At 41.7% G+C, this 20,565-nt stretch overlaps 2 protein-coding genes across 10 annotated transcripts in view; one reads left to right on the top strand and one right to left on the bottom strand.

Annotated features, from left to right (window-relative positions):
* Positions 1–20,565, top strand: part of PRPF40A (pre-mRNA processing factor 40A) — a 67,940-nt gene that overhangs the window by 31,211 nt on the left and 16,164 nt on the right. The window lies entirely within an intron of this gene.
* The window catches only part of FMNL2 (formin like 2), a 193,129-nt gene continuing 173,679 nt past the window's right edge, over positions 1,116–20,565 (bottom strand). For 2 of the 8 annotated variants that reach the window (XM_028745968.2, XM_028745999.2), the window contains 12 exons: positions 20,299–20,423; positions 19,672–19,871; positions 17,093–17,327; positions 15,967–16,035; positions 15,690–15,770; positions 14,509–14,638; positions 13,395–13,558; positions 11,625–11,726; positions 10,751–10,849; positions 9,192–9,315; positions 7,759–7,896; positions 1,116–3,547 (listed from right to left, as the gene is read on the bottom strand). In XM_028745968.2, coding sequence (XP_028601801.1) covers positions 7,805–7,896; positions 9,192–9,315; positions 10,751–10,849; positions 11,625–11,726; positions 13,395–13,558; positions 14,509–14,638; positions 15,690–15,770; positions 15,967–16,035; positions 17,093–17,327; positions 19,672–19,871; positions 20,299–20,423 — 1,421 coding nt within the window. In that variant the 3' untranslated portion in view covers positions 1,116–3,547; positions 7,759–7,804. The other 6 variants (XM_028745984.2, XM_028746007.2, XM_028745951.2 and 3 more) reach the window with 4 other exon arrangements.

Genomic DNA, 20,565 nt, shown 5'->3' with positions numbered 1-20,565 from the left:
TGACAGAGTATGGGGGGAGAAATCAAACAGTACAGGGTTGTACACGATGCATTCTGAATACTCTCAGGCGCAACAAAATGAATCATCCCTCCTTTATGGTGATCACTTCTTAATGAAAAATTATTCTTACTAATTTTGTCTAGTCATATAGCTTAAGGTAGAGTGCAGTGAAACGTCCAGGAAATTCCAGAGCAGTAAGTGTTGGGGAAGGAGAATGTAAAATGCTATGACTTCCTGCTGTCATAGTGTTTGGGACTCTGCTTATAGAAAAGAATTTAAATATGTATTTTGCTAATGTTGAGGAGGAAAAGAAAAAAAAACCATTGCATATTTGGCTTCCTGTTTGAGAAACTGCAAGTACGGTTAACTTGCTCATACCAATTGCATAGTTTGCCATACATGGATTGGTAGCGCATCATGTTTCGCACTCAGCTACATACTGGTATAGAGGTGGGAAAGTGTCACAGTACTTAAAACAGCTATGAAGGAATAGCAGTTTTCCCGCTCCGATGCAAGTGATATTTATGTAAAATATTTTCTTATTGCCGCCTTGCATAATTTACATGAAGAAACATGTTTCTAAGTAAACATTACTTTTTAAAGCGTTGTCTTTATTTTTCCATTAAAAATAAAAAGCTTTAAGTATAAAGTTAGTTTCTTCATATTTCTGCAAACTGTCATGCCCCATATCTTATTTGCTACAATCTGATTTCTTCTCTAGTTTGCATATTTTGAAACTTCTTCAGATAGGTTTTGCCTAATGCAAAAGTAAAGCAGCTGTATTAAGTGCAGGCAATGCAAATAGTTACATGGGGTTCTTTCCAATTCTACAATTCTGAGTCTATGTAGTCCGCTCATCCCATCACTAGGTTTCATTTTTCCAGCGTTTAATTTTAAAAGGGTTGTTTGCTCTTAACCTTATAGGAGAAAGTGCATGGTAATGAAGTTACCTGTTTATAGCTCATTACTACTACATTGTGGAAAAAGTCCAGTGCCAATAGGAACTCACGCCTACATGCAGCCCTCTCTGGTTCTTGTTTTAGCACAGCCCTGCTACTCTGCATAGTTCTATGGCCCCATGTAGATCAGTCTGAGTAACAAGGAAGAGCTGTGGATCATTTGTAGTAGTGTAAATAGTTTATTCAATCATATGCCATGAACAGATCAGAAAAGTAACATGAACTGCTTTTATAAAACACCTATAATATTGCTAGGAAGCAGGTCTGTTACTAGATAAAATATCGAAGAGAACATGCCAAAATTACAGCCCATTGTTCCTTTCTAAATATTTTTAGTATACTGTGATTTCTCATAGCTCCTTAAATCTTTGAATTATATTGCCAAATGGTGTTTCCCCCAAACCTAAACACTCATCTTTCTGTGAAGGAAAATGGCACAATCGTGGCATGTTCTCTTTAACATGTCAAGTACACATTGCTGTAAATTGAGAGAACAATTGGCAGTTTGTTTAAAATAAACCTCTCTGTAAATAGTTAAGCAAATGTCAATGTAATAACTTTTGAGCCCCAAACTGTCCATTTAGTTAAATATAAAAAAACAAAACTATAAGTTAAAAGAACATTCAGATTGTATAGCACAGGCTGATGCATTTTTAAACAATATTTACAATATTACCCCGAGGCTAGAGTGGGAATTAAAGAGAAGTGTAAAAACCATAAAAAGCACCAAATTTGTAGCAAAATATCTGTACATTTAGAAACATTATCATATAACTACACATTATTAAAGGAATATGGGACCTTTACCAGTGGTTCACATAAGCACAACAAAAAAGAAAATAATTCAGTGGTTAAATACTATACAATAAATTTTACAATTAACAGTGATGCAGTGCTACCAGGAAAGGAAAGCTGTAAGCAAGATGTCCCTTAACTTTAGTCTGATTTTTGACTTGGGAGAGAAAATCAAGTGCCCTGCTTTGTAAGCAATAGGTGGGGTTGGCAATGGCCGCTCTTGGTAATTAAAAATTTGAAATACAAGCACTCTAATCTGGAAAGGATAGCCACAAGCGCAAGGCAGATGCATTTCTAAAATGAGAAACTCATCTGTGCACTGTAGCTTTCAACAGCTTGCGCGTTCCCTATTAAACCCACATGTTTGGAAGAAATGAAGTGCAAATACATTTACAATTTCCAACTGCACATCTGACTTACACTTCTTGTAAGATGCTGGATCCATCAGCAGATCTGAACTGAGATAAAAAAAATCTATTTCAGGTTTGAGAATGTATGCAGCGATAAACTGTTTCGTTAACTAGCTACATTTCAGCTGAGAAGACAGCTCTTACTTTATGAGCCAACCTGGATTGTCGCATGGCAGAATTTCTTGTGGAATGGAGGTTCAAGCTTATTTATGGAGGGTATCCTAAATTTTCGGCAGGGCACCAGATTTTCATTATTTTGACAACTGAACAGTTGTGGTCCTCAGGAATTATAATACTGATTACTGAGAAGTTAATATCTTAGTGCTAATTAATAAATAACATTGTTACCCAAAAGCTGCCTCTACCTGTAGAAAACAGTAGTGGAATTTCATCCATGATTCTTCTGTGTTTGCATTGTGTTCTATGAGCTATACCTCCTCACTTCAGCTTCACTACCAACTGATATATAGCAGGTAGAATCTGAAAGCAGGTAGCTGTGTATTTAAAATAAGCCATATGTTATCACATCCTATTTACAGCCGAAACCCCACTATCCAAGCCTTTCTTATCCCAGTTAAGTTTAACCCTTTGTAAAATGTAATCACATCTACATCAACTTCTGTTTTCTGGATGTTTTCCTCACCCTTAAGAGGAATGCATTTTTCTTAAAAGGGTACAATTTAATGAGTTTCTCCCCTTCGTATATGGTAAGTCCTTACATATGCATATGAAGATGTATGCATACATCATCATCATAATAAGTGCAACAGAATCTCAAAACTAAGTCAAACTGTCCAGGAGGAATGTATTGAAATCATTAAAAAAATCCACAGCGGATCACTTCCAAGTATTACCTATTTACAAGTCATGAGATCAAGAAAGCCCACTGAAGGCTATTCACTAAATGGTATGTAACAAAACAAAACAAAAATACAATATGTATTTTACATTTTGGTTAAAAACACTGAACAAATTTATTGGTGTAAAACAATACCCAATCAAATAAAGTCCTATTGCTTTGATTAATTTGAGCAGGTAATTGAATTTTAGGCACTTGGTAGTTACAGTTGAGTGGAGAGCTCATCTTTTTCCCCCCTTATTTTTTCCCTCTGTGTTCCTATGTGTTTGCTGTTGTTATTGAGCCCTTCAGAAGATAAGTTAATGTACTGCAATAAAGTCCACAATTAGAATGGTAGCGCAAATATAGTTCACATGGCAAGGAATCAATCAAGCACACGTTCTACTTTACACATGCACGTTCTCCCAATCTGGCTCACATGGCTATTTCAGCACCGTTGAGAGTGCGTAAATTCTGATCATCAAAACGCCGCCTCACGCTTCTCCTCACCGCATCGGCTCGTCTGTAGGGCTGGTTTCTAAGATCTGCGGGGAAGAAGCAGGAAGGTGTCAGAAGCAGGCTAGCCTGTGCCTCTGGATCTAGACAAGGAAAGAGTCCTGCTGGTAGCCAATCAAAGCAGCTTGAAGCAAAAGAGAAAAAGGGACTGTTTAAGCTCCCAAGAGAGCCGAGCAGAACAGCACTGATGGGTCTCTCTCTTCACTGACTTACTACTAATATGGAACTTCTGCCTACTGCATTATTCAGGGTTATGCATCTAGGTATGAAAAGGGTTCTGCTGCGGAAGCAATCTCGCAATTTCCTTGCATAGCAAAAGCTTCCATCAGATTTCTCCTGTATAGAGAGAATCAGGTGGGGAGCTGCTTCCACACCAGGGTTCTGCCACTGAAGGACCAAACTTTGGGGCCACCATGAATCTGCATCAGCTGTTTTTTCTTACGAGGATGAAAATGAGGGTATGGATTATTATTATTTTTAAAAACACACACACAAAAGACAGGATGGCAGCAGGATTAGATGCTAATGCTGGTTGGCTGTCACTTGCCATTAATTTTCCCTGAGACCCAGGCTTCATTCATTTTCTCAGCCTCTTCAAACTGTGACCTCAGACTCTTCTATACTGGTGAGTTATAATATGAAAAGTGTGTTATAAAAATGGGACAACGGGGCGCTGTAGTGTTGCCCATGTGAAATTGCATTGAGATCTATATTTTTATAGTGTTTTCCAGATCAGTGTAGATCCAGCTGGCGACTCCTTTGCCCCACATGCTACCATTTTCTGCTGTCCGGAGGCGGCAAATCTATTGTGTTTGCTAGTGGTATGACCAGCAAGCCAATCTGAAGCATTCCAGGTTTTTTAAATAACACAGCAGCGAAAACAATAAGCAGGCTCTGCTCCTCTTTCCCAACCCCAACCCCCTCTACCCTGGAGGTCCCTTAGCCCTTTAAAATCACACCTCCCCAGCTGTGCTAGATTTCTAGACTACAGCAACCTACCAAACCATTCACAATTTGCACAATCTGTACTTGCTTAACGCCAGCAGTTTTGACTACTGTATTACATTGGCACTTTTAAGAGCCAGTTGGTCTACACTGCTAGCAGTGGCGCGGTCCTGATTATGCTTAAAAGAAGGGAATGACGTGGGTAGGACTGCTTGTGGCTGCTGCCCCAACAACATTACCCTACCCTACAATGCTGCTGTGAGCAGCAGCCACATAGCCAGTCCCATTTGCTTCAATAGACTATTGTGTTTTAATATTCTGTTGGAAGTCACCCAGAGTGGCTCGGGAAACCAGCCAGATAGGCGGGGTATTAATAATAAATTATTATTATTATTATTATTATTATTATTATTATTATTATTATTATTAATTTGCTGAAACTGGGGACAGTGCTGCATCAGGAGCAAAAAGCACACACCTACCCTGAATTTGTTTCCCTTTCCACCAACAGGGTTCCCTATAAACTCCATGCGCACACACACTCCCATACGTCCCATACATAGCAGCACGAAGGTGCTATCCATACACACACACATATTATTCTCCATTGTCCATGCACACTCCTGCTCCAGGAGAATGTGATGGATACAGGAAACTGGCACTTTCAGAGGAATTGCCCCTCAACATAGCTGATGCTCCCAGAGCCCGCACTGATAGTTCGAAGAAGCCAGCCAAATGCTCTCAGTGGCAGCATACAGTGTAAGGATGGCTGCCATTGCTATGGGAAGCACTGCTACTGAAGCAGAAAGGCAAACAAAGGTGCCGTTGTTAAAAGAGGAGCAAAGAGAATGACAGCCCCCCACCCCCTTGCAGGGAAGATTTAGTTGTAGCGCTTACTCAGCCTACAAGAATAGGATTCACTAGCAGCCCCTGAGGTCTTTTGGATAAAGCAACTGGTTGTAAATCACAGGAGGCTCCCAAAGACCCACTTGGGGAGGCAGGGGCGGCTAGTAGAGGTGGGAATAATAGTTGATTGCTAAGATGCAACTAACAGCCATAAGATCCACACACAGCCTTTTCTCTTTTCCTAGGGTTTGATTCACTAATAGTGCCTGAATCCACCCTCCTTGCAGGGTAGACAGAGCACACAAATAAATCTTTGTACATAAGCTCCCATTTGTGAGAGGTTCCCACATTTCTTTAGTATGGCAAAATGCCTTTTGTAACCACCTGGCATATGGAAAAGGAACGGACAATGCCTTGTACACTGTATGCTTATGTCAGGAAATGCTATATTGCTGTTTGATGGGCTGCTGTTTTTTAAAAAAGGAGCACAGAGCCTGTAAAATAGTTGGCGACCCTACTTGTGTGCCTTTCCTCCCCTCTCTTCCTGCTCTGCAGAACACAGACTCATCAGTACAACACAGAGGCAACAACATCTATCTTGTGGAAGAGTCTGGAAAGGGAGTAGCCCCTAAGTGATGTGACGTCATCCAGCACAGGCAAGAGCTGCAGATTAATCCATCCCACACGCTACAGATAAAAACACATGAGAGAAGAAAGACCGAAAAGCACCAGCAACGCTGCTTAAATGCTTACAGCGTCATCCCTCCTTTATCTTAAAATTGGCTGTGATTTGCAGCAGTTTTTGTGTTGGCATACAGAGAGAGGAGGAAGCTAAGTAAAAAGTGATGCTTGCCAGCTCTGTGTATCCTCCACCACCGGTGTGCTAGAAGAAATCCTTACCCTCGAGTGAACATTTGGAAATTTAGTGATATTATTCTTCTTTAAGGCTAAACAGAAGGGGGAAAAAACACAGAATGATGGTTAAGTTAAAAATGGGATGGAACATGAAGAGCAACTCAATTCTGTGCCCAAAAAGCAAAATAATAATATATATTATTTATTTATTTTAAAAAATGTAAAAAGCCACATATGTTAGCAAGTAAAGCAAAAGTGGGTGAGGTGGAGGCTTAAAGAAGGTTAAAAAAGAGAAAGGGAAGGGAAGAGGTGGCCATCGTAAGCCTCTTACTAATAAAATTCCAAGCTGCTTTGAACATTGGCTCCAGGATGACTGTCCAGCAATTAACTTGAAAGAGCAAAAGAGGAGTTAACAGGCAGCATTCTTACTTTAAAGCTCCCCATTAAAACATTACACCAGTAGGAAATGAAATGCTGCTTTAAGATGATTGGTTCTTGTATCAAAGACAACAGCATTGACAGACACATGCAGCGTAAACGGCACTCCTTTTTAAAAACATTCTACAGTGCAAGATGTTAATGGATCCAGTTCCATGACAATAACGCGGGGTATCTTCTATGGCAAGGCAATTTTGATGATATTGCTTCACTGGGCCACCTGCTGCCACCTGCGTAGTTTCTTCATCCAGCCCCTCAATCTTTGTTTCTTGGCCCTAGATGAGCTTAGCATGAGAATTATTTAAAATTTATTTCTTATGGCTTGGCTCAGAAGTCAAGACCTGCTTTCAGAACCATGGTCTGCCTGGATCCTGGGTTTTGCCCAGCCTCCACTATTACAAAGGACTGAACTGATCAAAGGCAGAATTCTATCTTAAGTGAGGCTACCACTTGGCTCAAAGAAGATTTCCCATTAAGTTGCCATGGAACTGAAGCTAACGACTGTGGGTGTGAAAAACGAAGGGAGTGGGTGCGGGGACCACGACCACATTTATTTTATTCCTGTTCACGCATGCAAACACAAACATGCAAGCGATGGTTAGAAGGACCCATGTGGAAATATGTGCTCACAGATCACAAAGCAGTGACTTCATTTTACATGCCATAAAACAAAGCCCATACACATTCAGCCTGGCTCATTGGTGTACACTAGATTTGCTTCCGGAGATAGGCTTGGCTTAACAAGACTCATGCAGCATAGATCAAGTCACAAAGAAGTAAAGGAGGTGCGAGAGCCCAGAGGAGAAGACACAGAAAAGCCAAGTGAACTGTCCATCACATTTGTCATTACAACCCACAACCATCCCTTGCAAATTGTGGTGGCTGGCTTGAAGCGCAGCCACCAGGGGCCTCGAGGACATTTCTGTGACTTCCATCACTTGCTGCTCTATGGCGCTGAGACCACAGGGTGACTCTGAAATGTGGAAGGTAGAACAAACGGTCACTGGGAGGATGGAAGGGAACCAAAAAAGGTTCCTGACAGGCAAAAACATGCAATGAGATGAGCGATGTCAAATATGACTCCGACAAAATGCCAAACATCACTAATCCATTCAAACAGCTATATTGCGGAGAAACGTCAAAAACCTACAGCAACCTTTTTGTGTGTTTTTTAAGAGCGTCGGGTGTGAAAGAGGAAAAGTTTAGTAATGGAATTCCTCTGTGAGAACAGGTTCGCAGAAAAAACGAGAGCCACGCTTGGCCGTTCGAGCAGTAAAGGGCACAGTCTTCAGCACTGCATGGAAAATAACAGCCAGACAAGACAGAATATACAGTAAGAAGCAAAGATCTATTGTATTAGTACATTGTTAGTGCTTTGTTAAAGACACCCTGAGGTGGCTTATTCAGTCATTTAACCACAATAGGATTTGTTTGGCTGGGTTACCAGTAGAATTATCTTTCTGCAAATCACAATAGTTACTGGGGTGTTTTTTTAAAAGGTAAAATTGGTGTATGAACAAGGGCATGATGAAGTGCACACTTTTATCTCAGCACAACATTTATTTGCATGGCTGTTCTCGCACTCTGATGGACTGCTCTTGGAACTTAGTGAAATGAAATCACACAACAACAGAGTGGGCAAAGTAAACCCTAGGCGAAGTCTCAGCCAGGAATCAGCCATAAATTTACCATTGAAAATGAGACATGTGATGCTAGTGAAGTCCTGGCTGGATAGGATCCATGCATCTGTGCATGGATGTTTTTAAAACCCACCGTATTTGTTGCTTGCATTTGGTATTACTCATACTCAGGGACCTATTACTGCTGATTATGGAGAAATTATTAACAATTAGCTGCTGCTGCTGCTGCTGCTGCTGCTGCTGTTTTCATCCACTCTGTGATTGTCACAGAAGCCACTAAATCAGATTTTGGCAAATCACCTGTCTGTTGCAGGAATAGTTTGCCCACACTGTACTTGTCACGGCTGCTATAAATTAGACCCAGCCATTGTCAGCCTATTGCGTTCAATTATGGATTGCCGAAAGGGACTAGTATTAGTCTGTTGCAAGAGGATTATGCAGCTCTGAAGTTCAAAATCGTTCAACAAATCCAAATCACACAATTTTGTCCTCCATCACATACTTAATGCTGGAGCAATTACCATTAGTAGGACTTGAAGGACAAAACAAGAGCTTTTAAAAGCAAGGCTCAACACCAGTGGCTTTGCACATGGATCAAAAATACTCAAAGATTTGCAAGGCATGCACCTGTTGCAAAAATACGTCTAATAAGGCTCTATGTGGTCTACAGCTTGAGTTATGAGAGCATGCTGAAGTGAAGGAGAAATTAAATAATACACAAACGTTATGTCAACGAGGCCTTGCCAAAGAAGAGGCCTGAAACCCTGAGTGCTATATAATGTGCACCATTTGTTAAATGACTGATACATGTGATTATTCTCACTGAAATCAATTTATTGATTATTGATTACTTTAAGGAGCTCTGTTAGAGATTTGCAAAGTAAAAGCTATGAAGGGGCACTTTGGAACAGCCTCTTCCTCCTCCTCCTCCTCATTATTATTATTTTACCTGTGATGATATCTTCGATAGCTCCATCCTTCCCCTCGTACACATGTCTATTGTCCTTGACTTGTCGCCGTCTTAACTCTGCAATCAGCTCTTGCTGCTGCCTCTTCGTTTTATGAGACGGAGACTGAAAGGGAGCAAAGGTTGGTAAAAAGCAGTGGCCAACAAGATGCTGAAAAGACCTGCTCTTCTCTTTGAGGTGTAAGATAGGGAACTTAGGTACCTGCCCCGTACAGAGTTAGAACCACTAGGTCAACCCTGTCTTTCTTTCCCCAGCCCTACACATATTTCACCTGCACTCACTTTCACTAACTCCCAATTCACTTTTAGGGGGGGGGGGGAGGAAGTTATGGTTCTAACCTATGAAACATTGAAAAGTTTGGGATCAGAGTATCTACAAGACCAGCTTTGCCCACACCAAACTCTCGGCTGAGAGAACAACATTTGAGGCCTGTCTCAGGGGGTCCTGGCCTTCTGAGGTTAATCAAAATAAGGGCCTTTCCTGTGGTGGCTCCCTGATTATGGATTGCCATCCCCAGGCATCCCCATCTGGCACCATGATTATTACTGTTTAGACGTCAAGTGCGGTCTGTCTTGTTTGTCACATACTAACACTTAATCTGCTTTTAGCTACTTTTTGTGATTTATACATTGTCGTGCTGGTGGTTTTTGTTTTTGTTATTTCTTTTTTATTGTTCTACACAATATCAATGGCAATTGTAAAGCTGCCCTGAGGGCCAAGACACTGGAAAAGTGGGGAACACAATCCTGACATTACAGGAGGTGGGGGTGCTTTGTGCAAATATATCGAGAAGTCACTTTGTGTAGCCTGACCTTGCATAGTGAGAATTCCTAATTGTATTGTTAAAAGATATTATCATGGAAGAGAGGGTCTCATATGCCAAGCAGAACTCTGGAAAATGCTAGATGCAACCCAAAACGGCCATTTCTGCCACTGCGTTTTCTTTGAGCCTCTTCCGACTAGCCTTCCTTCACATTTGGTCACTGCAGACTCTTGGGTGACTATGCGCTGAATGTCTTCCTGTTATCGAATTGCTTGGCCAAGATAAATGCTCATTACTTCTCGGTAAGCATCTTTCAAACAGGGCAAATTCCAAGCATTGTATCAATAGCTTTAGGAGAATAAACACCTTTCTGAGATTTAGGAAGAACAGGAAATAGCATACACATGAAACTGCTCTAGTTTCCTTTTAAGTTTCTTATATGACTGCCTTGTTAAAATGTCTCTGTGAGAAAGAAAGCTTCAATCGTTATCTCTGAGAGAAAACACCTGACAGAAAGGTGTTTGGAATGTTGGTTCCTTGCCGATCCCAAAGACTTGAGAGAAGCAGTCTCAGCCAATAAGGCAGCAGTAGCCAAGGTGGTGCTTTCCAGATGTGTATTCCACAACTCCCATCATCGCTAACAACTGGAGTTCAATAATATCTGGACTGCACCACATCGGCTGCTCTGCAATAAGACGATCTCTTTCACTGGACCAACATGTGCCACTTTATCAATGCACGTAACCAAAATCAATTAATGGCTTGGTTGTTTGCTACCTTTTGGTCTTGCTGCTCCATCAGTGCCTCCTGCTCCAGAAGTTTTTCCATCAATGCCTGCTGTTGCTTTTTTCTCAACTCGTTCTCCTCTTCCGCTTGCTATCGACAATTTTAAACGAAATACACACACCCGTTAGAGCTCACAACAACTTCAAAAAAGTGGGGTTCGTTTTTAGCTCACTCAGCAAAATACAAATTCATTAAAGCCAGTTTAACTTTGCTGTGCCGCTTTCTGTTGTGGTATGATATGGCAAATTCTTCCAAGAATTTCTTCAAGAATTTGTCCTCTTGTGATTCCCAGCAGCTGTCATTCAGAGGCATACTGCCTCTGACAGTGGAGAGCATAGCTATCATGGCTAGGAGCGACCGACGGCCTTATTCCCTCTCTCTTTTGAAGTCACCTAATGGCAGATTTTTCCAGCCACATGTGTACCTGCCTTCATGTCCTCTGCATGTCTGAATGTGTGTAACACAGCAGGAGTGCTGTGTGTTCCTGATGTCTGGTGTGTGTTTGCCTTCTCTTTTCCTCTGTTGGATTTTGTTTCATTTTGCCCCAGCCATCATTGGAATGCAGCCCCCAAGAGGCTGGGCAAGTTTTAATCTGCCTTTTGTTCTGGGACACGTTTCCCAAAAATGGAACCTTAAGGCTCTTTCATATAAATCATAGAATTGTAGTTGGAAAGGACCATGAGGATCATAAACCCCTTGCAATGCAGGAATCTTTCACCCAACATGGGGCTCAAACCCACAGATTAACTGTCCCATGCTATCTGTGTATTTGCTAAGGAAACTACAAAACCACAGCGGGAGCCTTTGGTTGGAAAGTGTGGCCACATTTGTAAGAATAACAGAAGTGAACTGAACTTCTGTTTACCTTGTAAGCTTTCACAAATCGAACAAAGACTGGGAAGAAGACTGATGGAGGTGTTGTCTTGGGATTCTCTCCAAAATACTTCACAGCATCATCAAACGCATCCTGTAAAAGAGAGACTTTTTAACATATATATATATATATTTCATTTCAACAAATCCCAAACTATGCAAGATGGTGTTTAACCCACGAAAAGGGAACCCCCCCCCCCAAGCTGAAGGCTGATCAGGTGGCAAGGAATCAGGAAGGAAGCAGCAGAGACAAGAGTGTAGGTGCATTGGAGCCTTTATTACCAGTGCAACAGAAGGGAGGCCTGCTCTGTAACCTGTTTTGCAAAGTGCGCAATTTCAGGTCTTTCCTTAGGAAGCAAGAAAAACCCCAGTTCCAAGTATAAACTTGCAGTTTGAAAATATGCATTTTGAAGTTCTGCCATGTACTGCTGTTAATTGCCCTCTTGTGCTGGGATTACTTAACCATTTTTGCCTTTTGCAGATTCAGAACAGATAAAAGGAAGAAACTTGTTTCTTTCTACCATTATTATTTTAACCAAGAAAATAAATAATGAAAGTTGAGTGGAGCTACTGAACATTAAGTATCTGTGTGTTTCTCCTGGAAAATAGCTGTGTGTGTGTGTGTGTGTGTGTGTGTGAGAGAGAGAGAGAGAGAGAGAGAGAGAGAGAGAGAGAGAGAGAGAGAGAAAAGAAGAAGAAGAAGAAGAAGAAGAAGAAGAAGAAGAAGAAGAAGAAGAAGAAGAAGTAGTAGTAGTAGTTTGGATTTGATATCCCGCCTTTCACTCCCCTTCAGGAGTCTCAAAGCGGCTAACATTCTCCTTTCCCTTCCTCCCCCACAACAAACACTCTGTGAGGTGAGTGGGGCTGAGAGACTTCAGAGAAGTGTGACCGGCCCAAGGTCACCCAGCAGCTGCATGTGGAGGAGCGGGGAAGCAAACCCAGTTCACCAGATTACAAGACTACCGCTCTTAACCACTACACCACACTGGCTCTCAGAGAGAGAGATGTTTAAGGGTGCATGATTGCACATGCCACTTAATGAAATGCTATTGCATAAGGTGTGAAGTCACTCTCACTGACAGATGTCACATCAATACTGCAAAAGAATAAACACATTCTATTGTTTTTTTCAACCACCCTTCCTTCTTCAAGCAGCACAGTTCCCTTTCTATTCCCCCTGAGGGGGAATGACTGGCCTAAGCTCACTCATTCGGACACTCTTAACTATACAACACAACACTACCCTAGAACAGAGGAATCAGTGAATACTTGTCCTAAAGGTAAGGTACCCCTGCCCGTACGGGCCAGTCTTGACAGACTCTAGGGTTGTGCGCCCATCTCACTTAAGAGGCCGGGAGCCAGCACTGTCCGGAGAAACTTCCGGATCACGTGGCCAGCGTGACAAGCTGCCTCTGGCGAGCCAGAGCCGCACACGGAAATGCCGTTTACCTTCCCGCTAGTAAGCGGTACCTATTTATCTACTTGCACCCGGGGGTGCTTTCAAACTGCTAGGTTGGCAGGCGCTGGGACCGAACAACGGGAGCGCACCCCGCCGCGGGGATTCGAACCGCCGACCTTTCGATCGGCAAGCCCTAGGCACTGAGGCTTTTACCCACAGCGCCACCCTCGTCCCTTGTCCTGCCTACAAGAATACTTGTCCTGCCTACTCCTAAAGGAACATTTTTGAGCCTGAAAAAGGTAACAAAAGTTCTCCGTTCCTGAAAGCTAGACCACTGAACAACTGCTGGGATACACAGAATACCTGAGCTATTTTTGCATCATCCTGCAGCTTTTTCAGTTTCCCTTCATTGTTCTGAATAAACTCCTTCAGCATGGTGTTGTGATCGTGCATGGTGTACTCTCGCTTCGTTAGGTCGAGACCTCTTTGGAGTTCCTTTACATCCAACAGAACATTTTCAAGGGATACTAAAGGGTGGAAGGGGAAAGACATTCAAAATGTTACTACGCATTACCTAATTGATCCCTAACATCTCCAGTTTGACAGATCTCATGTAGCAAAGCCTGGAGATATAGCTGCCTGAGACCCTGGATAGTTTTAATTGGGGAATCTCTGTTAACATGTGGTTGTTGTTCCTGCTACTACTATTAAAATTGAGAAGCCAACAATGGAGGGTCTCTCTCACACACACAAGACAGAATTGCAGGCCAGCGAGCTTATATTTTGCATCCAAGAGACAAAACTGGAACGAAACAGAAAGGCTAGGAATGAAATGGGATTGGGGGCAGATGCATCAAACAAAAGGGAAGGTGAGTAGTTCAGGGAAGGTATTGTTTTAAACCACCTTTACAATATAGATGCACATGCTCCAGTAGGGCTGATGCCTCCTATACAGTTTCTACCCTGACCATGCAGAACAGAGGAGGAGAATAGGATCTGACCTCCTACACCTCTTGTGGGCCATTTTGGCAGGTGGGCAGGGCCTCGCTACCCCTTCCAAGTAAAGATTTCTGTACATGTAAAGATTTCAGTCGGAAGGATCCTTTCTGTTCGGTATGTTCACACAACATTTACAAGACGTGCCTTCTCTTGCACCTCTTGCACCTGAAGTTAAGGACTTTACACAAACTGTGTGGGAGCAATGAAGGAAGCCCAATTACTGAAAAGAGGAAAGGCTCCTGTCAGCCTTAGGGAACAGTGTGCTAGAAGAACCAAGAAGGCATTTGAAAATGATAATGCTTCTGTATCCTATTGTGCCCATAACATTTAAGATGCCCACCTGTCTTCTGCAAGGTGGTATCTTTTCCAAACAGGTAGCTTTCCCTAGGACATGGGTGCATTACTGTATTACAGTATCCACAGAACATATCTGAACCTGCTTTTAAGTACTTGGGAAATGAATGTGTGGCTATGTTACCTGCAGCAGCTTTCTCCACATAGTGAAGCTCATTGTAAAAAAGCGATACTTGCTGATATTTCTCTCTCACAACATTTGATATATAGTGCAATAGAGTTTGTTTCCTGTCTGTCGATTTTGTGTCTAGTAACTGCAAAGAAGAGGCAAAAGAAGTATGTTAGATTCAGCTTCAACATCCTTGGGTTAACTTTCCTTAGCAGCCAACCCATGATCTGCCTATATCCCAAGGGTGGAAAAGCGATAACTCTCCAGATGTGGCTGAGTTACAATCCCACCACCCCTGGGGCTGGTGGGAGTTGGAGTCCACAACATCTGGAGGGTCACTGGTTAGCCACCCTGAAATAGACACATGACACAATGAAATAAGTGCAATGCAATGAAGATATCATAGCCCTGTATGAATGTTACAGGTCAGGGGAGGGGAACATGTGACTCTTGAGATGATGTTGCACCAGAACTCTCATCATCCCTGATCATTCGCCATGTTGATGGGAACTGAGGTCCAATAACATGGAGGACCACAGGTAAAGGATTTTAGGACCCTTCCAATTGTTGCCCATAGTTTTGTATTTATTTATGTTACTTAAACATGATAATTCATCATATTGTCAGAAGACGACCACAAGTAAAAGAATAATCTGAATCAGGAAAACTATAGGCCATTAAAGCAATCAAGGTTGTCATCTTATTAAATCTGTCCGGTGTATTTTCATAGCGCTGGTAATTATTGTTTATTACAGGTCATTAGAGGCATTCATTCCCCACCCCTAGCAACAGGGTCCATCGCATATTGCTTTTATGAATGGCCCAATGCTATTATCCAGAAATGGAGAGACTCATAACTAGAACTGGCAGAAAAGACAGGGCACTGCTAAACAGACTTCTCAGCCATTGCAAATCTGTACAGGAGGTCTACCTGATGCAGTTAGTGGTAAGGAAGAGTTTAACCAGGGGAGGGAAATGAAGTTATGGGGAACTGAAATTTACCTTTGTCTTGACAATATGACATTAGAAATCTAAGTCAATGGCTCCATTCCTTCCCTAGCTCATTGACAACTCACTAAAAGGATGCTTAAACCACTGTTGTTCATATAGGCCATGCAAATAAATGGGGATGTGCAAACAATCTTCCAAGCAAAGCTACTTTCAAGTCCACTGGGGGTAGATTTCCCCTTACTTACCAGATCTAAGCTCTGCAGTTTAAATCCATAAACAGCTCCTCGTTTACTGCTGTTCATATAGTTACCCAGAGCCAAGATTATCTATGGAAATCATAGGGGTGGGAAAAATTGTAAGCATCAACTAATAACACATAACATTCTGTAATAAAAAGGAAAGGGGTCATTTTAACTTAAATATTATAGCCCCCTAAAGACAACTGTTTAAGGGTGTGTGTTTTTACCACCAATATTTTTTTTAAAAAAACAACAACATAGAATAAACAAAATAAACACTTGCCTCCAGGATTTTCTTGAGTTTCTGAGATGACTTTATTGAGACAGATGCTGCAATTATTGCATGAAGTTGCTAGAGGCAAAAAGAAGAAATCATGTGAACATCTGTAAAAGCCAAGTGTGAACTAAAAATGGACACCCAGTGGCTTCTGCAAGAGGGACAGATTGTGTATGTGTAGCCTTAGTCAGGCATTAAGGTTCACAGAATACTAACTGGATGAGCCAAGTCACAGTCCTTCACCCCAGCTCCTATGACACCTCACACCAGGCCCTCCCTAATGATGCTTGAGATATTTGGGAGGATGCCTGTAGGGCCAGCCTTCCAAATGCATGCAGATTGTCCTCATGAACTGCAATCCTGAGCAGTCTGAACTGCAATCCTGAGCAGTCAGGATTGCAGGTCACAAGGAGAGCCTACAAATGTTTGGGAGGCTGCTGATATCCTCTCAAACATGCATATCCTCTCATTGGGGAGGGGCTGGCGTGGGCCACAATGACATGGGGAGGGAAACACATGTGACCCCAAGTGCTGTGCACTCACACTGTGTGAGCTTGAATGCCCAAATAGTGCTTGGGTCAGAATCATATGGCAAATGACTATTTCCAACTGATTGGATCTGAACCAGAAAGGCAATCCTGCATACACAAGAGAGGGTGCTGTTGTTGATACCCACTGGCTTGCTACGGTCCTTTGCTACATCCCATACTATTCTGGAGCACGTGCCAAAACTCAGGGACAGGTTTTTTTTAAGGGTACAGCAACATGAAGGGAGAGGAGATATGGCCTTATGCCTTGAGTAGACCTTTGCTCACAAAATTTAGGATGAAGGCCCCGATGGGATCAGAAAGAGGCAAGCAAGCAATGGTGCACAATGAACTTATCACCATGTAGTTCCAGGCAGCTGCTAGAGGTAATGTGTCAAAGATAAGCAAATATTCCTGCACTGCGGGGGGTTGGACTAGATGGCCCTTGGGTTCCCTTCCAACTCTACAATTCTAGGATCAAGCAGGGGATAACTTCAGCCCATCTCTAACAAACAATCAAACTGCTCCAAAAGGAACGTAGCACATGCATAAGCCACGTCATGGAATTCCATTCAAGAAGGAGCTACTCTCCCCATCTCACTCACTGGAGTCAGCATCTGGATGCTTTCTGCAAAATTGCCAACGAATGCCATGATGGTCATCTTTTGCATCAGCCTCTCAATCTTGCTGAACTGCATCATGAAACGATCCTCATCTGAGAGGTTCTCAAGGGGCTTCCTCTCCCGCTCGTAAAGCCGCAACATTTTCACTTCATTTTCCGTGGGCAAAAATCTCATCAGGCATTCGACAAAATCCACTGGTAGAGTCTTCAAATCGAACCTGGCCAAATGCAAAAATATATAAATATATAAAGATATTTAACAGAAGAGTTGTTTACAGGGAAGGAAGAGGCAGAGAGCTCTGTTTTCACTCAGTTCCTCTATCAATGCATCTTATTAAAGCTACTAATCAATTCTACAGACAAGGCATACTTAATGCAATAATCATGTTAACTGTGGGCGCAATTATTTCACACTGGCAATTTTGGCAGTCAATATGCGAAGTGTGAATAGATGTGTGTCCCTAAGTACTTGAATATGGGTATCTGTAAGTGAAAGACATGCACAAGTTACTGACATTTTACGTATTTGCTGTAGGAAGCACCACTGTAAGCCAGGTACAATCGCAGCAAACAATTACCATATTAAGTGTGAAGCGGCACTTAGGATTTTTAAAATTCTGAATATAGATGGTTAGGACTGCACTGAGAACTCTCTTGGTTGCTTTTATATATTGCTCTGGGAAGCACCCTGAAAACCAAGTAATCGTATTTTTAAAGCTGCTAAAAAAACACGATTGCAACAAGCATAATGAACTTTATGTAAATAGGAGCAGAAAAAAGGCACATCCCTTTAATTGAGATTTGTAGCCTACACACGGGTGCCATTTGCACTGAATCTCAACTGATAGACTATATGGAATTAGCAGAAATGACTGGCAGAATCCGCGACCTGGGAGAAGAAACTGTGGAAGAGGATTGGAAGAAATTAAAGGATTACCTACAAAAACATTGTAAATTGTATGAGTGTTAAGAAAGATGCAAGAATAAAAATAAATGTGGCTTCAGTAACGTTAGTTGAAAGGAATTTGAGAATAGGTGAAATCTCAGAAAAAGTTAAATTCGGAGTTAATATTATGCCTAAATTAAATATTTAAGTTTTTGGTTAATGTAGTTAAAACTAAAGACATAATATTGGAATAATACAAAATAAGTATTGAAACAAGGTGATAATTTGCTGTTTAGAACTTTATAAATTTGGAATGCAGGAACGAGAGACGTGAGGAAGTCCAAAAAGGTGAAGAAAGTATGGATACTAAGGATTTGATTTTGATGTTCTATGTTTTTCTTTTTTGTGTGTTTTTCTTTGTTTATTGTATTTTGGGGATGGGTTTATATGTGTTGGGTGAAAATGTTTAAAATCTTGAATAAAATATTTTAAAAAAACAACAACACACAATTGCAACAAGCATAATGAACTTTATGTAAATAGGAGCAGAAAAAAGGCACATCCCTTTAATTGAGATTTGTAGCCTACACACGGGTGCCATTTGCACTGAATCTCAAAATGCTGGTTTTGTCCTTTCATGCTCCTTAATTTGGGTGTGTGCTTCCTCCTGTAGGAAGTACTCCCACGGCCCTGTAGCATCTCCCAGCAAGCTCAGCTGAGAATTTGTACATTAATGGAAGAGGGAGGACATAGGGGAAAGGAGCGCCTTCACTGTGGTAACCTCAAACACAGAGAAGGGTTTACTGCAGGAAATCAGTCTGCACTCCACTCTTCTGAAAGAAATGCAAAGCACATTCCTGCAAGACAGCTTCTGCAAGACTTTAAAAACGAATGGCTGTCAGCATGACCATTGCACTGAAGTGTTTTTAGCATTATGACTTTCAGGTACTTTAAAAGTGTTTTACTGGATCATTTTATTATTGCCAGTTGAGTATTTGCAGACACAGCCTAAACACCACAACACCAATCTGCATTTCATTCAAGACACTTGGACTCAATTCAAACACTGTGAAGGGGAGGGGGGGTAACCTAGCCCTTTCCCATTCCTTTAATAGCTACCATATTTATCTCACAATAGTGTTTAAATTGCTGCTAGAAATGAAAGCCTTGCATGACAAGAAATATAGATGAAAAATACGAACAACATTCTTCAGAAAACCACCAGTTGCTTTTTACAGTTCTCATAATGGAAGGAATTCAACATTGCGTAAAGGCAGTCCTTCCATCACAGCAAGCGTTTCAGCTTGCCAGATGAACAATGCACATTGTTCTGGGGGTTCTCCCAAACCCCCAAGACCAGTTTGGGAGGGGAGGTGTAATAGAGGGGGGGAAAGTCCCATTGCACAAGTAGAAGTCTTTGTTCAGGCCTTCCACTGACTGGATTCATTAGGTGAATCCTGCCCCGTGTTACTGTGATATATGCAGAGTAAGAAAATCCAATGGGCTTACTCCAGAAAAGGGTGCACAGCTTAACAGCTTTATGGTGATCAACTGTATATATGAGCATTACTGGCATATGAGGATCTTCCTTGGATCTAAGCAACTTGCAGAAATACTGCTGACCAATTAATACAACGTGCCTCAAACCACATTTGTAAAACAGCCTTTACACTTACGCCTGAATAGCTTTGCATATCTCATCTGCAGTCTTTCCAGCTTTCCTTAAGGTGATCGCAAGATTTTTAGCCCTGTTTGCTTCCAATAGTGTGACTTTGTTCGATCCCTTTTGAGTTATTTGCTTGCTTGAAGAAAGATCAATGGCTGGGCCTTGGGCTTTTGTCTTGAATATTTCTTCAAATTCATCCACATTTAAATCCTAGGACAGAAACCAAACAGAAACAAGAAGGAGTCTAGAAATCTATGCCTAATGGGGGGGAAATACAATTAATGAAAAGTGTAGAAGCTGTAGGGCATTGGGAAAGGGGGAGGTGACTGTGTGACGAGGAGAAGGCTTTGATTCTCTGCAAAGTTTCTTGGTCCATTGCAAGTTTAGCAAAGATACTGCACATAGCACAGCAGAATAGGACTCTAGTTACCTTAATGTCAACAAGATTGTTTAAAACTCTTTAAGTACGTATGATGCAAGGTCAAAATAACTGCTTTTTAACAGGATACAGTAACTTCCAAAACACAGACAGACAGACACAGAGAGAGAGAGAGACAGAGAGAGAGACAGAGACAGAGACAGAGACAGAGAGAGAGAGAGAGAGAGAGCACCAAATCACAATCTGCAGGTCTCATACCTCCAATATCCTTTCGTCATCAATTTCATTGAAGACTGTCCCGTTAATCTGATTGGGTTTCAGAGCCACCCAGTTAAAAACTGGCATGCGGAACTTTGTCTTAATTGGCTTCTTGATTTTCACAGCTTTAAACAAAGAAGAGAGTACAAGTTCACATTTCAGAAAAAGGCAACAAACCTCTTGAGCAATCTAGAAGTACTTATGGGGGGTGGCACTTCAACACTGGAGGAGGCCTGACGAGAACTAAACAAATACTGTAAAGTGTTG

The sequence above is a fragment of the Podarcis muralis genome, chromosome 1 (assembly GCF_964188315.1).
Source record: "Podarcis muralis chromosome 1, rPodMur119.hap1.1, whole genome shotgun sequence".
NCBI lineage: Eukaryota > Metazoa > Chordata > Lepidosauria > Squamata > Lacertidae > Podarcis > Podarcis muralis.
The sequence above is the reverse complement of the archived record's forward strand: the minus strand, read 5'-3'. Positions and strand labels throughout refer to the sequence as shown.